Source organism: Pholcus phalangioides, unplaced genomic scaffold (assembly GCF_987345545.1).
Source record: "Pholcus phalangioides strain wild (caught in Gottingen) unplaced genomic scaffold, Ppha-v1.0 ptg000042l_1, whole genome shotgun sequence".
In the NCBI taxonomy this organism is placed as follows: Eukaryota; Metazoa; Arthropoda; class Arachnida; order Araneae; family Pholcidae; genus Pholcus; species Pholcus phalangioides.
In genome coordinates, this window is record NW_028301628.1 from 14,415,791 (window position 1) to 14,433,988 (window position 18,198).

At 36.8% G+C, this 18,198-nt stretch overlaps 1 protein-coding gene across 9 annotated transcripts in view; it reads left to right on the forward strand.

Annotated features, from left to right (window-relative positions):
• Nucleotides 1-18,198, forward strand: part of LOC149064525 (putative phosphorylase b kinase regulatory subunit beta) — a 231,969-nt gene that overhangs the window by 79,481 nt on the left and 134,290 nt on the right. For all 9 annotated transcript variants that reach the window (XM_089255135.1, XM_089255137.1, XM_089255139.1 and 6 more), the window contains 2 exons: nucleotides 12,615-12,672; nucleotides 12,779-12,859. In XM_089255135.1, the coding sequence (XP_089111261.1) occupies nucleotides 12,615-12,672; nucleotides 12,779-12,859 (139 nt within the window). The remainder of the gene's footprint in view (nucleotides 1-12,614; nucleotides 12,673-12,778; nucleotides 12,860-18,198) is intronic.

An 18,198-nucleotide genomic window follows, 5' to 3' on the forward strand; every position in this document is an offset into this window, starting at 1 on the left:
TCGCATTAAAATTTCACAGAATTTTCGCCATTTTTTCCCGGAAACGTTTCCCTTTCGCTCTCATGGAAAAGGATCTGATGAGGGGTGGTATAAAATATTACAATTTCGTCGCATTAAAATTTCACAGAATTTTCGCCATTTTTTCCCGGAAACGTTTCCCTTTCTCTCTCGTGGAAAAGGATCTGATGAGGGGCGGTATAAAATATTACAATTTCATCGAATTAAAATTTCACAGAAATTTCGTCATTTTTTCCCCGAAACGTTTCCCTTTCGCTCTCGTGGAAAAGGATCTGATGAGGGGCGGTATAAAATATTACAATTTCATCGAATTAAAATTTCACAGAATTTTCGTCATTTTTTCCCCGAAACGTTTCCGTTTCGCTCTCGTGAAAAAGGATCTGTTGAGGGGTGGTATAAAATATTACAATTTCATCGAATTAAAATTTCACAGAAATTTTGTCATTTTTTCCCCGAAACGTTTCCCTTTCGCTCTCGTGAAAAAGGATCTGATGAGGGGCGGTATAAAATATTACAATTTCGTCGCATTAAAATTTCACAGAATTTTCGCCATTTTTTCCCGGAAACGTTTCCCTTTCGCTCTCATGGAAAAGGATCTGATGAGGGGCGGTATAAAATATTACAATTTCATCGAATTAAAATTTCACAGAAATTTCGTCATTTTTTCCCTGAAACGTTTCCGTTTCGCTCTCGTGAAAAAGGATCTGTTGAGGGGTGGTATAAAATATTACAATTTCATCGTATTAAAATTTCACAGAATTTTCGTCATTTTTTCCCGGAAACATTTCCGTTTCGCTCTCTTGAAGGGCGGTGTCGTCAAATTAAACTTTCGCACAGTTTTCAATTTCAAACGTTTTCCTTTAGCTCTCTTGAGATGGAATCCCTTGAGGGACGGTGTCGTCAAATTAAATTTTCAAACAGTTTTCTTCGATTTTTCCGGGAAACGTCTGGCTCTCTGGAAAAGGGATCTGTTTATAGGGGTGGTATAAAATATTCAATTTATACGATTACAATTTAATATAATTTTTCTTAATTTTTTTTCTGTAAACTTTTCCTTTGGCTTTCTTGACAAGGGATCTGTGGATGGACGATATTAAATGTCACATTTTCGTCAAATTAAAATTCATTCGTCAAATTAAAATTCATTCATCAAAATAATTCACAACTGAATTTAACCGGGTAATTTCTTTTTGGAATTTCAAATCGGATACGGACAACATTTTATCGCTTTCGGACGTTTTTCGTGGAATATGTTACTGTAAACAAAATGGCATAAATCTGTAATTACGCATAATCGCCGGATTTATATCGATTACTATGGATAATCACTGATCAAAACGGATGAAATTATTGTGCATAATAACCGGCGATTATGCATAATCACCAGATTTATCATAATTACTGTATTTTATACATGGCATCACCCTGTAAATGCTGTCAAAATTAGTGCTCAATGATAACAATTCTGAAAAGTGCCCCGCGACGTAAAAAATTTTGGAACCAGTTTTCTATCACTTTGGTCCCTCCCCACAAAATGAAAGTGATCCCCCCTTGACCTTGGAATGAAATTTCTGGCTAGGGGCCTGATGAGACACATAACGTCAATTATTTCACCACTGACGTAAGCTCCCAAAGCTGAGGTAAATGATTTCATTGCTATCCAAAGAATTCACGTAATTTTGGTAGATTGTAAAAACCGTGTCACTAAGATTTATTGCACATTTAGGCTAACCAAATTTCTTCGAGAAAAATACCGGAACTCAGGATTTCAAATACGGGTGAAATACGGAACATCGCCAATCATCGCCATAACTGCCGCCGAATGTAAACAAAGTTGCCAACTTTTGCAGAAATCACTAAAAAACACCAATGGCAGGAATAAAAACATTACTCTGAGAGAATTGCAGTGGACAAAACTGGATTCCACGAAGTACATTGTAAAATAACGAAATAAAACGTTTGAAGGGGCAAACAATTAAATCAACGTTTAGTATTTGCCGTCTTGCAGTGGAGTAGTTTGGGAGCTAGCGTTTTACTGTGGAAGTGTTGGTTCGAACCCTGATTCTCTCGGGCATGGATGTTTATTAATATTAACAAATTCCCTGGACAGATCATACAGGATCTCTTGAACATATTTGAGGATCACTTTATCAAGAAAGTAAAAAAGCCATGACGTATGTGAGGTGAATATTCTTATTCATAGTTGTAATTATAGTGATATAATTTATGCGTCGAAATATAATTTCAATAGTTGATTTTAATAAAGTATATCCATAATAAAACTATAACCATCTAAAAGTAGGCTTTGTAGATTCTTCAATGTAGAACATTCGCGACAAACCACGGCATTCTTGCAAAAAAGTCGGGACAGCCAAAATAAAGTGAAAATGTCCCTGGAATGTCCCGGGAAATGCGTGCCATATGTGTCATATGCATAAGGTCACCACAAAACGTTTGCTAAAAAGGCCTATATTTTGCTATTTATCTTTTATTTTCACCGTCCCGAATTTGTTTTTCAAAATGTCCCGTATTTTCGACTAAACTCACTTGACTCACTGAAACTTGACTGAAAACGTGGAGGAAGATAGTTTTAATTTCTTACAAATCACGGTACGATTAATTATGATTGTAAACATAAACGTTTGTGTCGTATATTTGTGACGTGTTTCTTTTTAACATAACAAAAACAAGACATTTAAAAAAAAATATCAATAACATAACATTTATTTCGTGAAATACATTTTTATTTACTGCAATTTATTGTAGTCCTTCTTCGTACATACCCATCAGCATTTCTTTCCCATCAATTTTAACCATAATTAGCAATTTTTCAACATTTGACAATTTTTTGAGAGATAGAATAGCAATAAGCAGGGTGACCATACATCCCGTATTTCTCGGGACAGTCCCGGTTTTTTTCTGTTTTTTTTGCTGTCCCGACTTTTTTGCAGAAATGTCCCGAGTTTTCAAATATTTTCAACGAAGTCAACTTGACTTTTTATTCTTCAAATCAACGATTAAAATTATCTTTCCACCTTAGAAATTACATCACGATAATGAGGCTTTTGGAATAGATATCATAATCATCATCAGCATTGGCGCACTCAAAGGGGGGGAAGGTGTTCTAACCACCCCCCTCCCCTCCCCGAGCCAAGATTATAGTGTTATTTTACAGGAAAAAAGGTAAAACTCCCTCAGAGGGTAAACAAATTTCAAATCCCCCCTCGAGAAAATTCTGCGTACGCCTATGATCATCAGTATCACTTGGAGGGACAAGCACAGCATGTTTTTCCCATGGAAATCAATGTTAAAATTGCCGAATTTACCGTAGAAATGTGGAAATTTAGTAGGGTTTTCCGATTCATCAATAATTTTAAAAGTTGAACTGAATTCTCGATTTTCGAAAAATTGAGTTCGCTTAGAAATATGAAGCACAGAAAATTAAATATAAAATAATTAGCCGGACCTACTTTTGAGTTAGATATTCATGCAATAACATTGACTTATATCTTCTCAAGCACAAAAATGAGAATTAATACTTCTGTATTGTTTTATAATATCCAATATCATCAATCTATATAGTTTAGGATGTTTTGAAGTTAATTATGGGCCCATAAATTACACTGAAGAAATTCCGCAGCTTTAATCAAGCATTTTTTGAAGCAAAAGCAGGCAAATCCATAACTTGAGCTTCAAGAAAATTTTCGAAATATCCAACACCCATCAAAAAGAAAAAAAAAACCAATTCATTTCTATGTTTCTTTAATTTTGATTTATGTCTTTCATGAGTTGCGCAGGAAGTCGCCATATTGGTTACCATGTATGTCTCTCCAGAAAAAGGGAAATATCACGTGATTCAAAAAGCCTCATTAAGAGACTAAAAACAAGAATATTCATCTCACACATTTGTCATGTTTTTTTTTAATTCACTGTAATTTGAAGTGGCACTTTATTTCTCGCGATTGGCGAATTTTCTGTGATTTTAGCACGAGTTAACAACTTCGCTTACTTTTGGCATCATTTAGCGATAATTGACATTGTCCCGCATTTCCCCGTATTTCGAATCCCAATTTCACGTATTTTTCTCGAGCAAATATGGTCGGCCTAACAATAAGCAATTCTTTACTTAGGATCTCTATCTCCCGTATTTCCACCGATAAAATACGGTAAACCTACGTATACCAATTTGTTTTCCGTGACCGACATACCACGGTCACTTTCCCTCGAATAGATGAGTTAACGGGCGCTTTATACATTATATTTTTTGTTCATAAATCCGTAGATGAAAATTTCTGTTACTTCAAGACAAAATGATATCGCATAATCCGCATTTGCAAGTTCCATTTATCAATGATGAAATATTAACAGTAGGAAGACGAAACGGGTGTTTTTTTGACCTTGCACGCTGTTTAAGCTTACATATCTCTGCTAAGAATAAACCGAACCACCTGGAATTTCTGGATTTTTCCTGAATTAGCATGTTCTTATTGTATACCAAAGCTTCCTTTCGTTATCTTTTTTAACAACGAAGCTACGAGCGGATATACGTAGAAAGACCGAGGGGGGTCATAGTGACTCTTTCTTATATTCTAGCACATTATGCGGTAAATACTACTATCGTCGTCACAATTGATTTCTAAGTAGGTTATAATCCTTCTGAAAGTCTTTTTTGCATTTGACCTTGTGTGTGACCTATCTTTTCCTCTCATTCTTATCTGCAAGTGTCGTCAGCAGGTGTGTCATTTTTGGTTTTTGTCAAGCATTCTTGCCATATTATCCGTTAAATTGTTTATTCTTGGACGTAGAAAATTTGAGTGCATGTGATCTTTTCAAACAGTTAGTTTAGAACATAGTTTCCCAAACTTTTTGTTCCACCGCCCCCTTTTTCAGATAAATTTTTCCCTCATCCCCCCCCCCCAACTCAAGTGAACCCATAGGATCCTCTGTTATACCCGTGGCTTCTATCGCCCCCTTGGCCCTTTCTATCGCCCACCAGGAGGCGATATTGCCCACTTTGGGAAACATTGGTTTAAAATGACGAGAAAACGTATATTTACTGAAGAAATACTCCAGGAGATGTAAAGATTAGATGAGAGAAACTCTGGAAGCAGTTATGATGAAAGTGCAGAAGAGCATAGACCTACCCTATGTCGAACTGTAGTGAAGAAAGTAGCGGTTCTGATGACGAAGATTTAAATCAATATAAAATTATTTCTCGGGCGCGGTAGCCCAGGTCGATAAGATACTCGCCTAAAGTACCAAAGGATGTTTAGAGGTGTCGCGAGTTCGATACCCGGTTCGTCTTTGTCAGAAAACTTTCCTGACACAGGGGTACAACAGACACGGCGATTTGACTGCAGAAAAAATTGCTACCGCAGGAAGTTCCCCATTGAGGAGTTAGTGCACCAACTTCTCGATGATGAGCATTGAAACAAGCTTGCCGTTCGGAATCGGCAATAAATTGTAGGTCCCGGTCTAATTAGATCTCGTGTGCAGAAAATGACCGTGGTGTGCCTCATTATAACTCGTTGAAGCCACAGAAATGATCTAAGAAAATGCAGCAGATGGGAGCATATGGAAAATCATAGAACCTTCATCAACTTTAGGATGTCGAGGATCGCAAAATATATTGAGAGAAAATCAAGGCCCCACATTTTATGCGTTCAAAAAACATAAATGAAAGTGTTCTGGGTTCGTGACGCCTTATTTTCTGCGACAAAATGATTCGACATATATATGGGCTTCAGAGGCTTCAGAAGCTGAAGCCCATCGTCGTCTGAATGAAACTTCTTGGTCAGTTTCTTTGCTTGAACTGGATGCAACGATATCCATTATGTATGCAAGAGGTGCAAAAAACTTCCTACTGAATTCATTGTGGTCGTCGAGATTTGGGGTCCCCTATTTTTTCCCCAAACAATGACAAGACATTGTTTCAAAGAAATTTTGAAATTCATGCGATTCGATCTGAAATCTGAAAGGTCTGAAATATTAAAAACTGACCAATTTTCTCTTGCATGTTCACTATGGATTTCATTCATAGAATACAGTGTGACTTGCTACAAACCAGGGCCCAATCTAACTGTGGACGAACAACTTCTACCCTCAAAAGCAAGATGTCCATTTACACAGTATATCCAAAGTAATCCTGATAAATTTGGGATAAAATTCTGGCTTCTTGCCTGCGTTGATTCCAAATATATTCTGAATGGACAGAAAATCAGTTTCGATTACACTGGGGCAGATAATACCAGACCAGCAAATCAACTTGTCTATGAACATGTAATTCGAAACAAAACAACAGATGATTATTTTACATCACTGAGATTATGTGCATTTTTTAAAAGGACAAGCTTGGTTGGGACCCTTCAAAAAGACCGTCGTGAGGTACCTCCAAATGCAAAAACAGGAACTGATATTACACTGACATCTTATCAGAGAAAAAAGATTAAAAATGTTCTAGTTCTGAGTTCACTTCATACTGATGTAACCAGGGCCGGTCTTAGGCCCAGTGGCGCCCGGTGCAAAAAAAAGTAGTCAGCGCCCCCCCCCCCCCCAGGCGTAAATCCAGAGTGATGTGCCAGAGGAGGCAATTTTTGCTAGTCATACGGGATAGATTCATTCTACCATATCATCAGACACTCTTTGTGTTGTGACACCCCCCCCCCATCCCCGGCACACCGCTATTTAACTTGTAAACAAGCATAAAAACCCAACTTGTTTGATTTAATTAAGAGATTTAAAAACATTAAAGAAGCAAAACGTCACACATTTGTGCAGGATACTCATCACGGAGGATCAATCTTCTTCATACTTATGTTAATTGAGTTTTATGGTAAAATTCGTGTAGCGCACGCATCACGTACGGGCTAAGATGATAATAAAAGTGGTTAAATTAGTGATATTTCCGTATGATTTCTTTTCATATTTATAAAACACATGAACTTCATTTGAAATTACCCCTTTCAGAACCAGTACCAAGAAACGGAAGGGACAGGCTAACACCAGCTAAAGCACCGGGCCCTGCAACTTGGGCAGGTCCGTAACTATTCTGAGGCAATTTGGGCGGTGCAACGAGCCGAATGGAGGGGGGGAGGCTTGTAACTCTTCCTTTTTCTGAGCATAACCATTTCAAGGAGACTCCAAGAAAAGACTGCCCCCGAGAAAGCACGCTACAGCCCTGGGGAAGGGGCCATATTATGCACTGCACAACTGCCCATCGATTATTTCCGTTTCGAAAAATAACTAATATTATACACACTCAAATCTTTGTTTTTTTTTAAATTCATCTCGGTCATTTTTTTCATATATATTTTACAGTTTTTTTATAAATACGTATCTTAAAGATATTTTTCTAGTAATGTATATTTAACGCGTTTCGGCGCCCCTTCTCATAACGCGTTTCGCGGCCCGGTGCAATTGCACCTGTCGCACTGCCCTAAGACCACCCTGGATGTAACTATCAACGAAAACGTGAAAAAGACCCCAGAAATAGTTGCCTACAATAAAGAAATTAAATAAGGAGTTTACATCGTGGATCAAATGGTGCGATTATACACCAATAAGAATGGAAGTCGTCGCTGGCCAATGCATGTTTTCGGAAAAAATTACGAACCTCAACAGATCCTTTTTCATGAGAGCGAAAGGGGAAACGTTTCCGGGAAAAAATGACGAAAATTCTGTGAAATTTTAATTCGATGAAATTGTAATATTTTATACCGCCCCTCAACAGATCCTTTTTCACGAGAGCGAAAGGGAAACGTTTCCGGGAACAAATGACGAAAATTCTGTGAAATTTTAATTCGATGAAATTGTAATATTTTATACCGCCCCTCAACAGATCCTTTTTCACGAGAGCGAAAGGGAAACGTTTCCGGGAAAAAATGGCGAAAATTCTGTGAAATTTTAATGGGACGAAATTGTAATATTTTATACCGCCCCTCATCAGATCCTTTTTCACGAGAGCGAAAGGGAAACGTTTCCGGGAATAAATGACGAAAATTCTGTGAAATTTTAATTCGATGAAATTGTAATATTTTATACCGCCCCTCAACAGATCCTTTTTCACGAGAGCGAAACGGAAACGTTTCCGGGAACAAATGACGAAAATTCTGTGAAATTTTAATTCGATGAAATTGTAATATTTTATACCGCCCCTCATCAGATCCTTTTTCACGAGAGCAAAAGGGAACGTTTCCGGGAAAAATTTACGGAAATTCTGTGAAATTTTAATTCGATGAAATTGTAATATTTTATACCGCCCCTCAACAGATCCTTTTTCACGAGAGCGAAAGGGAAACGTTTCCGGGAAAAAATGGCGAAAATTCTGTGAAATTTTAATGGGACGAAATTGTAATATTTTATACCGCCCCTCATCAGATCCTTTTTCACGCGAGCGAAAGGGAAACGTTTCCGGGAATAAATGACGAAAATTCTGTGAAATTTTAATTCGATGAAATTGTAATATTTTATACCGCCCCTCAACAGATCCTTTTTCACGAGAGCGAAACGGAAACGTTTCCGGGAACAAATGACGAAAATTCTGTGAAATTTTAATTCGATGAAATTGTAATATTTTATACCGCCCCTCATCAGATCCTTTTTCACGAGAGCAAAAGGGAACGTTTCCGGGAAAAATTTACGGAAATTCTGTGAAATTTTAATTCGATGAAATTGTAATATTTTATACCGCCCCTCAATAGATCCTTTTTCACGAGAGCGAAAGGGAAACGTTTCCGGGAAAAAATGGCGAAAATTCTGTGAAATTTTAATGGGACGAAATTGTAATATTTTATACCGCCCCTCAACAGATCCTTTTTCACGAGAGCGAAAGGGAAACGTTTCCGGGAACAAATGACGAAAATTCTGTGAAATTTTAATTCGATGAAATTGTAATATTTTATACCGCCCCTCAACAGATCCTTTTTCACGAGAGCGAAACGGAAACGTTTCCGGGAAAAAATGACGAAAATTCTGTGAAATTTTAATTCGATGAAATTGTAATATTTTATACCGCCCCTCATCAGATCCTTTTTCACGAGAGCGAAAGGGAACGTTTCCGGGAAAAATTTACGGAAATTCTGTGAAATTTTAATTCGATGAAATTGTAATATTTTATACCACCCCTCAACAGATCCTTTTTCACGCGAGCGAAAGGGAAACGTTTCCGGGAATAAATGACGAAAATTCTGTGAAATTTTAATTCGATGAAATTGTAATATTTTATACCGCCCCTCAACAGATCCTTTTTCACGAGAGCGAAACGGAAACGTTTCCGGGAACAAATGACGAAAATTCTGTGAAATTTTAATTCGATGAAATTGTAATATTTTATACCGCCCCTCATCAGATCCTTTTTCACGAGAGCAAAAGGGAACGTTTCCGGGAAAAATTTACGGAAATTCTGTGAAATTTTAATTCGATGAAATTGTAATATTTTATACCGCCCCTCAACAGATCCTTTTTCACGAGAGCGAAAGGGAAACGTTTCCGGGAAAAAATGGCGAAAATTCTGTGAAATTTTAATGGGACGAAATTGTAATATTTTATACCGCCCCTCAACAGATCCTTTTTCACGAGAACGAAAGGGAAACGTTTCCGGGAACAAATGACGAAAATTCTGTGAAATTTTAATTCGATGAAATTGTAATATTTTATACCGCCCCTCAACAGATCCTTTTTCACGAGAGCGAAAGGGAAACGTTTCCGGGAAAAAATGGCGAAAATTCTGTGAAATTTTAATGGGACGAAATTGTAATATTTTATACCGCCCCTCATCAGATCCTTTTTCACGCGAGCGAAAGGGAAACGTTTCCGGGAATAAATGACGAAAATTCTGTGAAATTTTAATTCGATGAAATTGTAATATTTTATACCGCCCCTCAACAGATCCTTTTTCACGAGAGCGAAACGGAAACGTTTCCGGGAACAAATGACGAAAATTCTGTGAAATTTTAATTCGATGAAATTGTAATATTTTATACCGCCCCTCATCAGATCCTTTTTCACGAGAGCAAAAGGGAACGTTTCCGGGAAAAATTTACGGAAATTCTGTGAAATTTTAATTCGATGAAATTGTAATATTTTATACCGCCCCTCAACAGATCCTTTTTCACGAGAGCGAAAGGGAAACGTTTCCGGGAAAAAATGGCGAAAATTCTGTGAAATTTTAATGGGACGAAATTGTAATATTTTATACCGCCCCTTATCAGATCCTTTTTCACGCGAGCGAAAGGGAAACGTTTCCGGGAATAAATGACGAAAATTCTGTATAAATTTTAATTCGATGAAATTGTAATATTTTATACCGCCCCTCAACAGATCCTTTTTCACGAGAGCGAAACGGAAACGTTTCCGGGAACAAATGACGAAAATTCTGTGAAATTTTAATTCGATGAAATTGTAATATTTTATACCGCCCCTCATCAGATCCTTTTTCACGAGAGCAAAAGGGAACGTTTCCGGGAAAAATTTACGGAAATTCTGTGAAATTTTAATTCGATGAAATTGTAATATTTTATACCACCCCTCAACAGATCCTTTTTCACGCGAGCGAAAGGGAAACGTTTCCGGGAATAAATGACGAAAATTCTGTGAAATTTTAATTCGATGAAATTGTAATATTTTATACCGCCCCTCAACAGATCCTTTTTCACGAGAGCGAAAGGGAAACGTTTCCGGGAACAAATGACGAAAATTCTGTGAAATTTTAATTCGATGAAATTGTAATATTTTATACCGCCCCTCAACAGATCCTTTTTCACGAGAGCGAAACGGAAACGTTTCCGGGAAAAAATGACGAAAATTCAGTGAAATTTTAATTCGATGAAATTGTAATATTTTATACCGCCCCTCATCAGATCCTTTTTCACGAGAGCGAAAGGGAACGTTTCCGGGAAAAATTTACGGAAATTCTGTGAAATTTTAATTCGATGAAATTGTAATATTTTATACCACCCCTCAACAGATCCTTTTTCACGCGAGCGAAAGGGAAACGTTTCCGGGAATAAATGACGAAAATTCTGTGAAATTTTAATTCGATGAAATTGTAATATTTTATACCGCCCCTCAACAGATCCTTTTTCACGAGAGCGAAAGGGAAACGTTTCCGGGAACAAATGATGAAAATTCTGTGAAATTTTAATTCGATGAAATTGTAATATTTTATACCGCCCCTCATCAGATCCTTTTTCACGAGAGCGAAAGGGAAACGTTTCCGGGAACACATGACGAAAATTCTGTGAAATTTTAATTCGATGAAATTGTAATATTTTATACCGCCCCTCAACAGATCCTTTTTCACGAGAGCGAAAGGGAAACGTTTCCGGGAACAAATGACGAAAATTCTGTGAAATTTTAATTCGATGAAATTGTAATATTTTATACCGCCCCTAAACAGATCCTTTTTCACGAGAGCGAAAGGGAAACGTTTCCGGGAAAAAATGGCGAAAATTCTGTGAAATTTTAATGCGACGAAATTGTAATATTTTATACCACCCCTCATCAGATCCTTTTTCACGAGAGCGAAACGGAAACGTTTCCGGGAACAAATGACGAAAATTCTGTGAAATTTTAATTCGATGAAATTGTAATATTTTATACCGCCCCTCATCAGATCCTTTTCCACGAGAGCGAAAGGGAAACGTTTCAGGGAAAAAATGACGAAAATTCTGTGAAATTTTAATTCGATGAAATTGCAATATTTTATACCACCCCTCAACAGATCCTTTTTCACGCGAGCGAAAAGGAAACGTTTCCGGGAAAAAATGACGAAAAGTCAGTAAAATTTTAATTTTATGTAATATTTTATACCGCCCCTAAAGAGATTTGTTGGAAGAAGATATTTCATACTTTGCCTGGATTGTGTTTAGGCATTCTATAGAATGACTAGTCATTCTATAGAATGCCTAGGCAAAGTATAGAATAAAACCGGTATTTCATACTTTGCCTGAAACGACCAGGCATTGTATAGAATGCCTAGGCATTCTATACAATGCCTGGATTTCATACTTTGCCGGTAACATATACATAACATAGACTTGCTGATGTAGCTATGACAAATATGAAAAAAATTCTCAGATACAACTCACCAGATCTCACTGATGAAAGTTTGGTAACACATTCACAATGCCATGAGAAATTTAATCAAAAAAAGTAGTTCCAGTGAAACTAGAATTTTTATATTTGTGGAATTCTCTCTGGTGTTGCTACTAAAGTTCTTATAAGGGGATGAAAACTGCTGCTTGTCAGCCGGATCTTGACTGTTTCATTAAAAACTTATCAGCCTATCGTACCAGGCTATTTAGGAAAGAACATCCACACTCATTAGAATCAATTAGAAATAGTGAAGACTGAAAATGTATTAATTTAATTCATTCATATCAGTTGAGTAATTAATTCATTAATGAAAGAGGTTTCTTTGCTGTTGGATTCAATTTTTTTAATCCTTCTGAAGAAAAATAACCCCCCTATTCCTGTCTTCCCCATGTTAAATTCAACTCACTTTACTCAATTCTGTCTTATGCGACTATTTTGTGGAACCAATTAATTGCATAAGGCGAGAGAGACATGTATTCTTATTCATTGTATTTTCAATGCAGGATTTTGAAAACATAGAATGTGAATGGCCTCTGTTTTTCCTCTATATGATTTTAGACGGTAGGTCTTACTTTAACTTATTTCTTCATGGATACTAATTATCTCGCATACATTTTCAAAGTTTTGAAAACTATAATTTTTTAATACCATTATTTTTCCCTTCAAGGAATTTTCAAGGGAAATGATGAGCAGATAAAGAAATACCGGCTCCTACTTCACCCAAGGCTGAAAATGGACAGATTTGGAAGTGAGAATAATATCTTTCTCATAATTATTTTCTATATGCATATTAGATTACAGTTTATTTGAAAGAAAAATTTTTGACTAATTGAGTTTACAAATTCATCCCCCCCCCCATATAATCCATGAGATACAACAGTTAAATATACAGTGAACAGGAGTGAGAACTCTGCCATTTGCACCGCACTGCTCCAAAATTAACATCCTGCACCATCTTGCTCCAATTGTGTATTTTTGTATTTTATTGTGTCAATTTTGTCTCAATATGCACAGACTTTCGGAAAAGGATGCCAAACAATTTTATCACATGCTATGAAACAATTCTTTCCGAGAGAAAGTGTTTTATTCCTCTGTACTCCAGCACCACATTTCCTTTTCCCATATTTCATAGCTGCACTATCTCGTGACCTTGAAAACTAGAGATCTCTGATCCAAAATAGGGAACAACTTTGGTATAAGGGACACGCCAAATTGGCTACTTTTTTTCCGGCGATAAGTTGCCATCGTTGCCGTGCTTTGGTTCATTGTTGTTCTGCTGGGTTGTCGTTGGTCCAGAATGTTCTATCCTATTCTAAAGCTGTTCTGAATTCTGCCAGATGGTGGCGCTGGTTGTTGTTTTTCCGTGTTCCTAGGGCATCTTTCAAACGGGTCTTCTCCCTTTTTTTCCATTCTTGCTTTCTTTGTAGTATGTTCTATTCTCTCTCTTTTTTCTTCCAAATGACGTCACCTTATAGCCGCAGCGTTTTGAAAAGCCATTGGGAGATTAGTTCATTTTCCCTTCCTTCCGTATATAAAATGTAGTGTGTGTCGGATTAATTATTTTGGATATCTTTTCCCTCAGGTTGTACCTTTTAATATTTTCCAATATTTATTCTTTTCTACATACTTAGGATGTCCCTGAATCCTTTTTATTTTATTTAAAAGAATCTGGATACCCGGAAAGTGAGTCCGGGTTTTAGTTTATAATTATGCTTGTTGGTTTTAGCATTTTTATGCTCGCTCAATCCAGCTCTTATTTATGTTTCCATTTCTCTTGTGTTTCATGATATTTATCATATTGTTTTCATTATTGTTTTCTATGCTGGCGATTTTTTTTTTCGGCGCCCGTAATGTGTTTAACAGCCTTGGTGACTTTTGATGTGGTCATCGGACATGTTTGGCGCCGAAAAAAAAGTCGCAGAAAATCGCCCGCCAACCGGTCTTTTATACCAAAGCTGTTCCCAAAAAAGTTTTACTGCAAAGTAAAGTACTGTATTTAAAAAAAAACCTCACGAGCTAGCCATGTGAGCTTTCCACACTTTGCCCAAGCTCTACAAAGATATTTTTCCATTCGAACAAAAATTTTCAATCAGATAATCTGTTGCTTGCAGTCAAGCAGCAGAAATTACTATGGTCGATCGTTGTTGTGTTAAATCCTGATGTTTCATGAAAAAAATGTTCATTCTAAAAGAGCTAGTTCATCAAATCACAAAAGCTAATTTGGCAACTTTGCCAAATAACGAGTGTTAAATCACCAATGTCGCCAAATAATGAGTGTTGAATTGTTAATGTCACCAATTTGTTTAGGAAAAAAAGTAGCTGAATAGCGAATGATGAGTTGCCAATGCTGCCAAATAATGAGTGTTAAATGGCCAAACATATTCTGTCGAAATTTTCTCCCATTTTTCAATTTCTTTCAGAGTATAACAAGAAGCCAGTAGAAATCATGCCCATAAAATTGAAAAAAAAAGAAGAATTGTTTATATTCATCCATCTCAGTTTCTCACTTCTAATTTGGAACATAAGTGGTAGCACCTCCTGAACAAATAAACACTGCTTAATTTACCAAAGAACATTCAAGATTTTATGGTTTCAAAACCATGCTCATTTTCACTTGTCAACAGGGGTAGCTCAAAGGCCAATCTCTACATGTGACAGGTACTACTCTGTGTGGCGCCGAATCTGGAGGGAATAAAGAAAATGATTGTCATAAAGTGTGAAAAAATTGTCTTTAAAGCTCTAACTATTTACATTGTAATGATTCTGTAATATAATTCTAACACAATAAAATATAGGGCATATCAATATATTAAGAGTGTGAAAATCTGCAGTATTTCAAGAACTTTTTAAGGTGCAGCTTGACACCTGCACAGTAGTGGTTGGCTAAATATTACTTTCTATGGTTTTTTTTAAAATTTCAAGTCCACTATTCCTTTCAAAATTAAATAAATGTTGCCACATAGCAGTCATCAGACCTATAACGCCATTGCTGCAGTGGTGGTTGGCTGAAGTTAGTTTTCTGCGGTTCCCAACTTCAAGGCGCGAATGCGAGCCGATCTCCCCATTAAAAAGTCTCGCCACAGAGAGCAACAGGCCTACAACGTTACAATTATTCATTGATTACACTTCACTCACTATGAGTTGAGAGAAACTCGTAGTGTAAAAAATTTTATTGCAGATGGCAGCACTACACATAACAAGAATTACACAGAAACTTGAGAAGGTTCACTATACATACTCACACATTCCAACATGTACAGATTCATTAGAAGTTCCGTAGAGGAATATGGATGAGTGGTTTAGTAGTAGTAGACCTATAACTCAAATATACACCCAGTTACATATCCAAGCATCGTGATTTTAAAGATACTACCTTACACAAAAGTATAAAAATATCAAAAAAATTAATATTTCTCTATTGAATAAATTTCTAATTTAAGGAAGAAAAAATTGAAAACTTACTACAGTCAGCCCCCATATTCACAGTATCTGTATCTGCGGCTTTTTTTAAAATTTTTTGGCAACACACAAATCGTCATTCATGTTATTTTGTTTATAAAATTTGAGTTGTGCATGTTTAGGATGACTCACTTTTGGATGACTCACTTATGCCATGGCAGCTCTTAAGTGAGAAACAGTCTGTGCGCAAACAATGGGAAACAATGTGCGCTTCAGGACACAAACATTTCTACAGAGCTAAATGAAGAGATTATAAAAGACATTGTCACATTTTAGCAAAACAGGTGGGTGGAGAAGGGTTCAATGATATGGATGTAGAAGAAGTCGAACAGTTAAATTAATAGCAATTCAGGGGCATTGACTGAGGAGGAATTAATGCAGCTGACTGTTCCGCAAACTGAAGTGGTACCAGATGAAGATCAAGATAAAGAAGTAGAGGGCAAGTTCACCATGAGAAACAGCAGAAGGGCTTCACAATGTAACGTACTGGTCGTTGTTACATCCCGGATTCTATTTTTATCTTTCCCGAACGTAAAATTAGCTCTTGCGAATGACAATAATAAAACAATTTTTCCACCAATATTATTTATTAACATTAAAGTTTTTTACACTTCTCAAAGTTTTAAACTGGTAAAGAACATAAACAACAATTTGTTAGAGTTTTAGCTTTAGTAAATATTGCACATCAAAACTGATTTGGTCTCACCAATCTGTCAATCTTTTAGAGTTCATTGTACCCATGCGTCAGCTTCTGTTATTGCGTGGACGTCACCGGCCAGTATCCCAAGTAGTCGAGTCTTGAGACGATGTCTACTCAGCATCTCGTGATGGAGGTTCTATGTCGGCATCAGCACTGCTCCTCTATCCCCATCGAGGTCTCACTTCTCCAGGTGGGGCACACTAGACCAGGTTTCGGTGCAGAGTCGACATCCCAAAGAGAAAGCTAATACTCCATCTCTCATCTTCCCACAACTGCTAGGAATAAGAGCCCCTAGGTCCTAGGTTCACCAGAGATGCCTTGCTTAGTGCTGAACTTTGTTTGTTTAGATCTGCCCTTTTCTCTGCACAGTGGTGGTTTTTAAAGAAAAACCTCTATTCCAAGAACCAATCGGACAGCAGAATCTGTAAAAACTTTAACATACTGAACGGTAAAACTCATTTACATATCATACGGAACAAAACTATTTTTAACTTTTGACATATGGAAGTTGGCAACATAGGAAAGGTAAACATTGAAGACCTGGCCAGGGTCTGCAACAATAGGAACACATTGAAACTCTCATGAAATTATTGACCGTGAAGTGGTCCATGGCCCACAGACGGAATGAAGGTAAAACCATTGCACATTTTTCTTGTATAATATATTGTAAAGCATTTACCACGATTTGATATTGCACATTAACATTTATTTTCTTTATATGGAGTTAGACGACGACTCTGCGGGATTCCCACCAGCGATCTGCGGGCCCTAAGATCAGGAGAGGAAGATAATACGACAAGCTCCAGGATCCTTCACACGGGTGTAAACAGAATTTGTGAAGGATTCCAGGTCATCATGTTACAACAAGTTCAAATCAGCAATAGATTATTTTCATGACATAAATCCCTCCATGTTAAGTTTTAACATGTAGAAAAATTGATAGAGGAAGCTTTGTCAACATACTCCAACATACTTGATGTAAAGAGAAGAAATGGCAAACAGAAATCACAATTTTCTTTCAGAAAACATCGCCAACAATATCTGCATCTTCTTTTACATTCCCTTCTACCCTTTGTGTCACCCTGTTCTTCTCATGATGTTCAATAAACGAGATATACCAAAAAAAACCATATGGTTATTTGCATATTTCTTGTATTCGCAGCTACCCCAGAATGCAACCCTGCGGATACGGGGGTTGACTATATATAAAGTTTTCAGCCTATTTAACCTGCAGTTGTTATAAACAACAAATAATGCCCTCATCAAGCAAAATGAGTGAGTCTTCTTAAATAGACATGTGAAAACTTAAAGAAAATATTGGTTTTTTTATATGTATTTTCTTTTTTTCATTTTTGTTATCAATCCTAAATAATGTTGCTTTAATTCATTGTTTTTTTTTCCAATTTATACATCCTTGCTCTAAAATTTAATTTTTACTGCTCTGAAAACTGCTCCAAATCCTGTATTTTACTGCTCCAAAATGAAGCCCTTCCCACCCCTTAGTGAAACATCTGTATAGCAATATTAAAGGGATTAGAGAAATTTCTCATTACATAGAAGTTATCGTTATAGATGGAAGATATTACCACTATGTAAAGTGCATCAGGACCAGATAGTAATATCATTAGGTCTCTCAGGGTTCTCAAACTGTGTGCGACCAACCTGTATTAGGGGTGCCGCAGAACAGTGGCCCAACAAAGGTTTTTGCAAAGAGATTCTTTGTTAAACTTATACAAATACAACGCCACAACAGGCAAAATGCCCAACGAGGTGGCTGACTCTGGGGAGCTGCAGATAAGTGTTGATTATGGGTAAGGGGCACACTGTGGGTGGAGAAAGTTTGAGAACCCTTGCTAGTTCTCAAACTTTTGTTGTGATTGGTGATTGTCGTTATAGGGTATCTTTATTTAGAATTTTCATTGTATGTT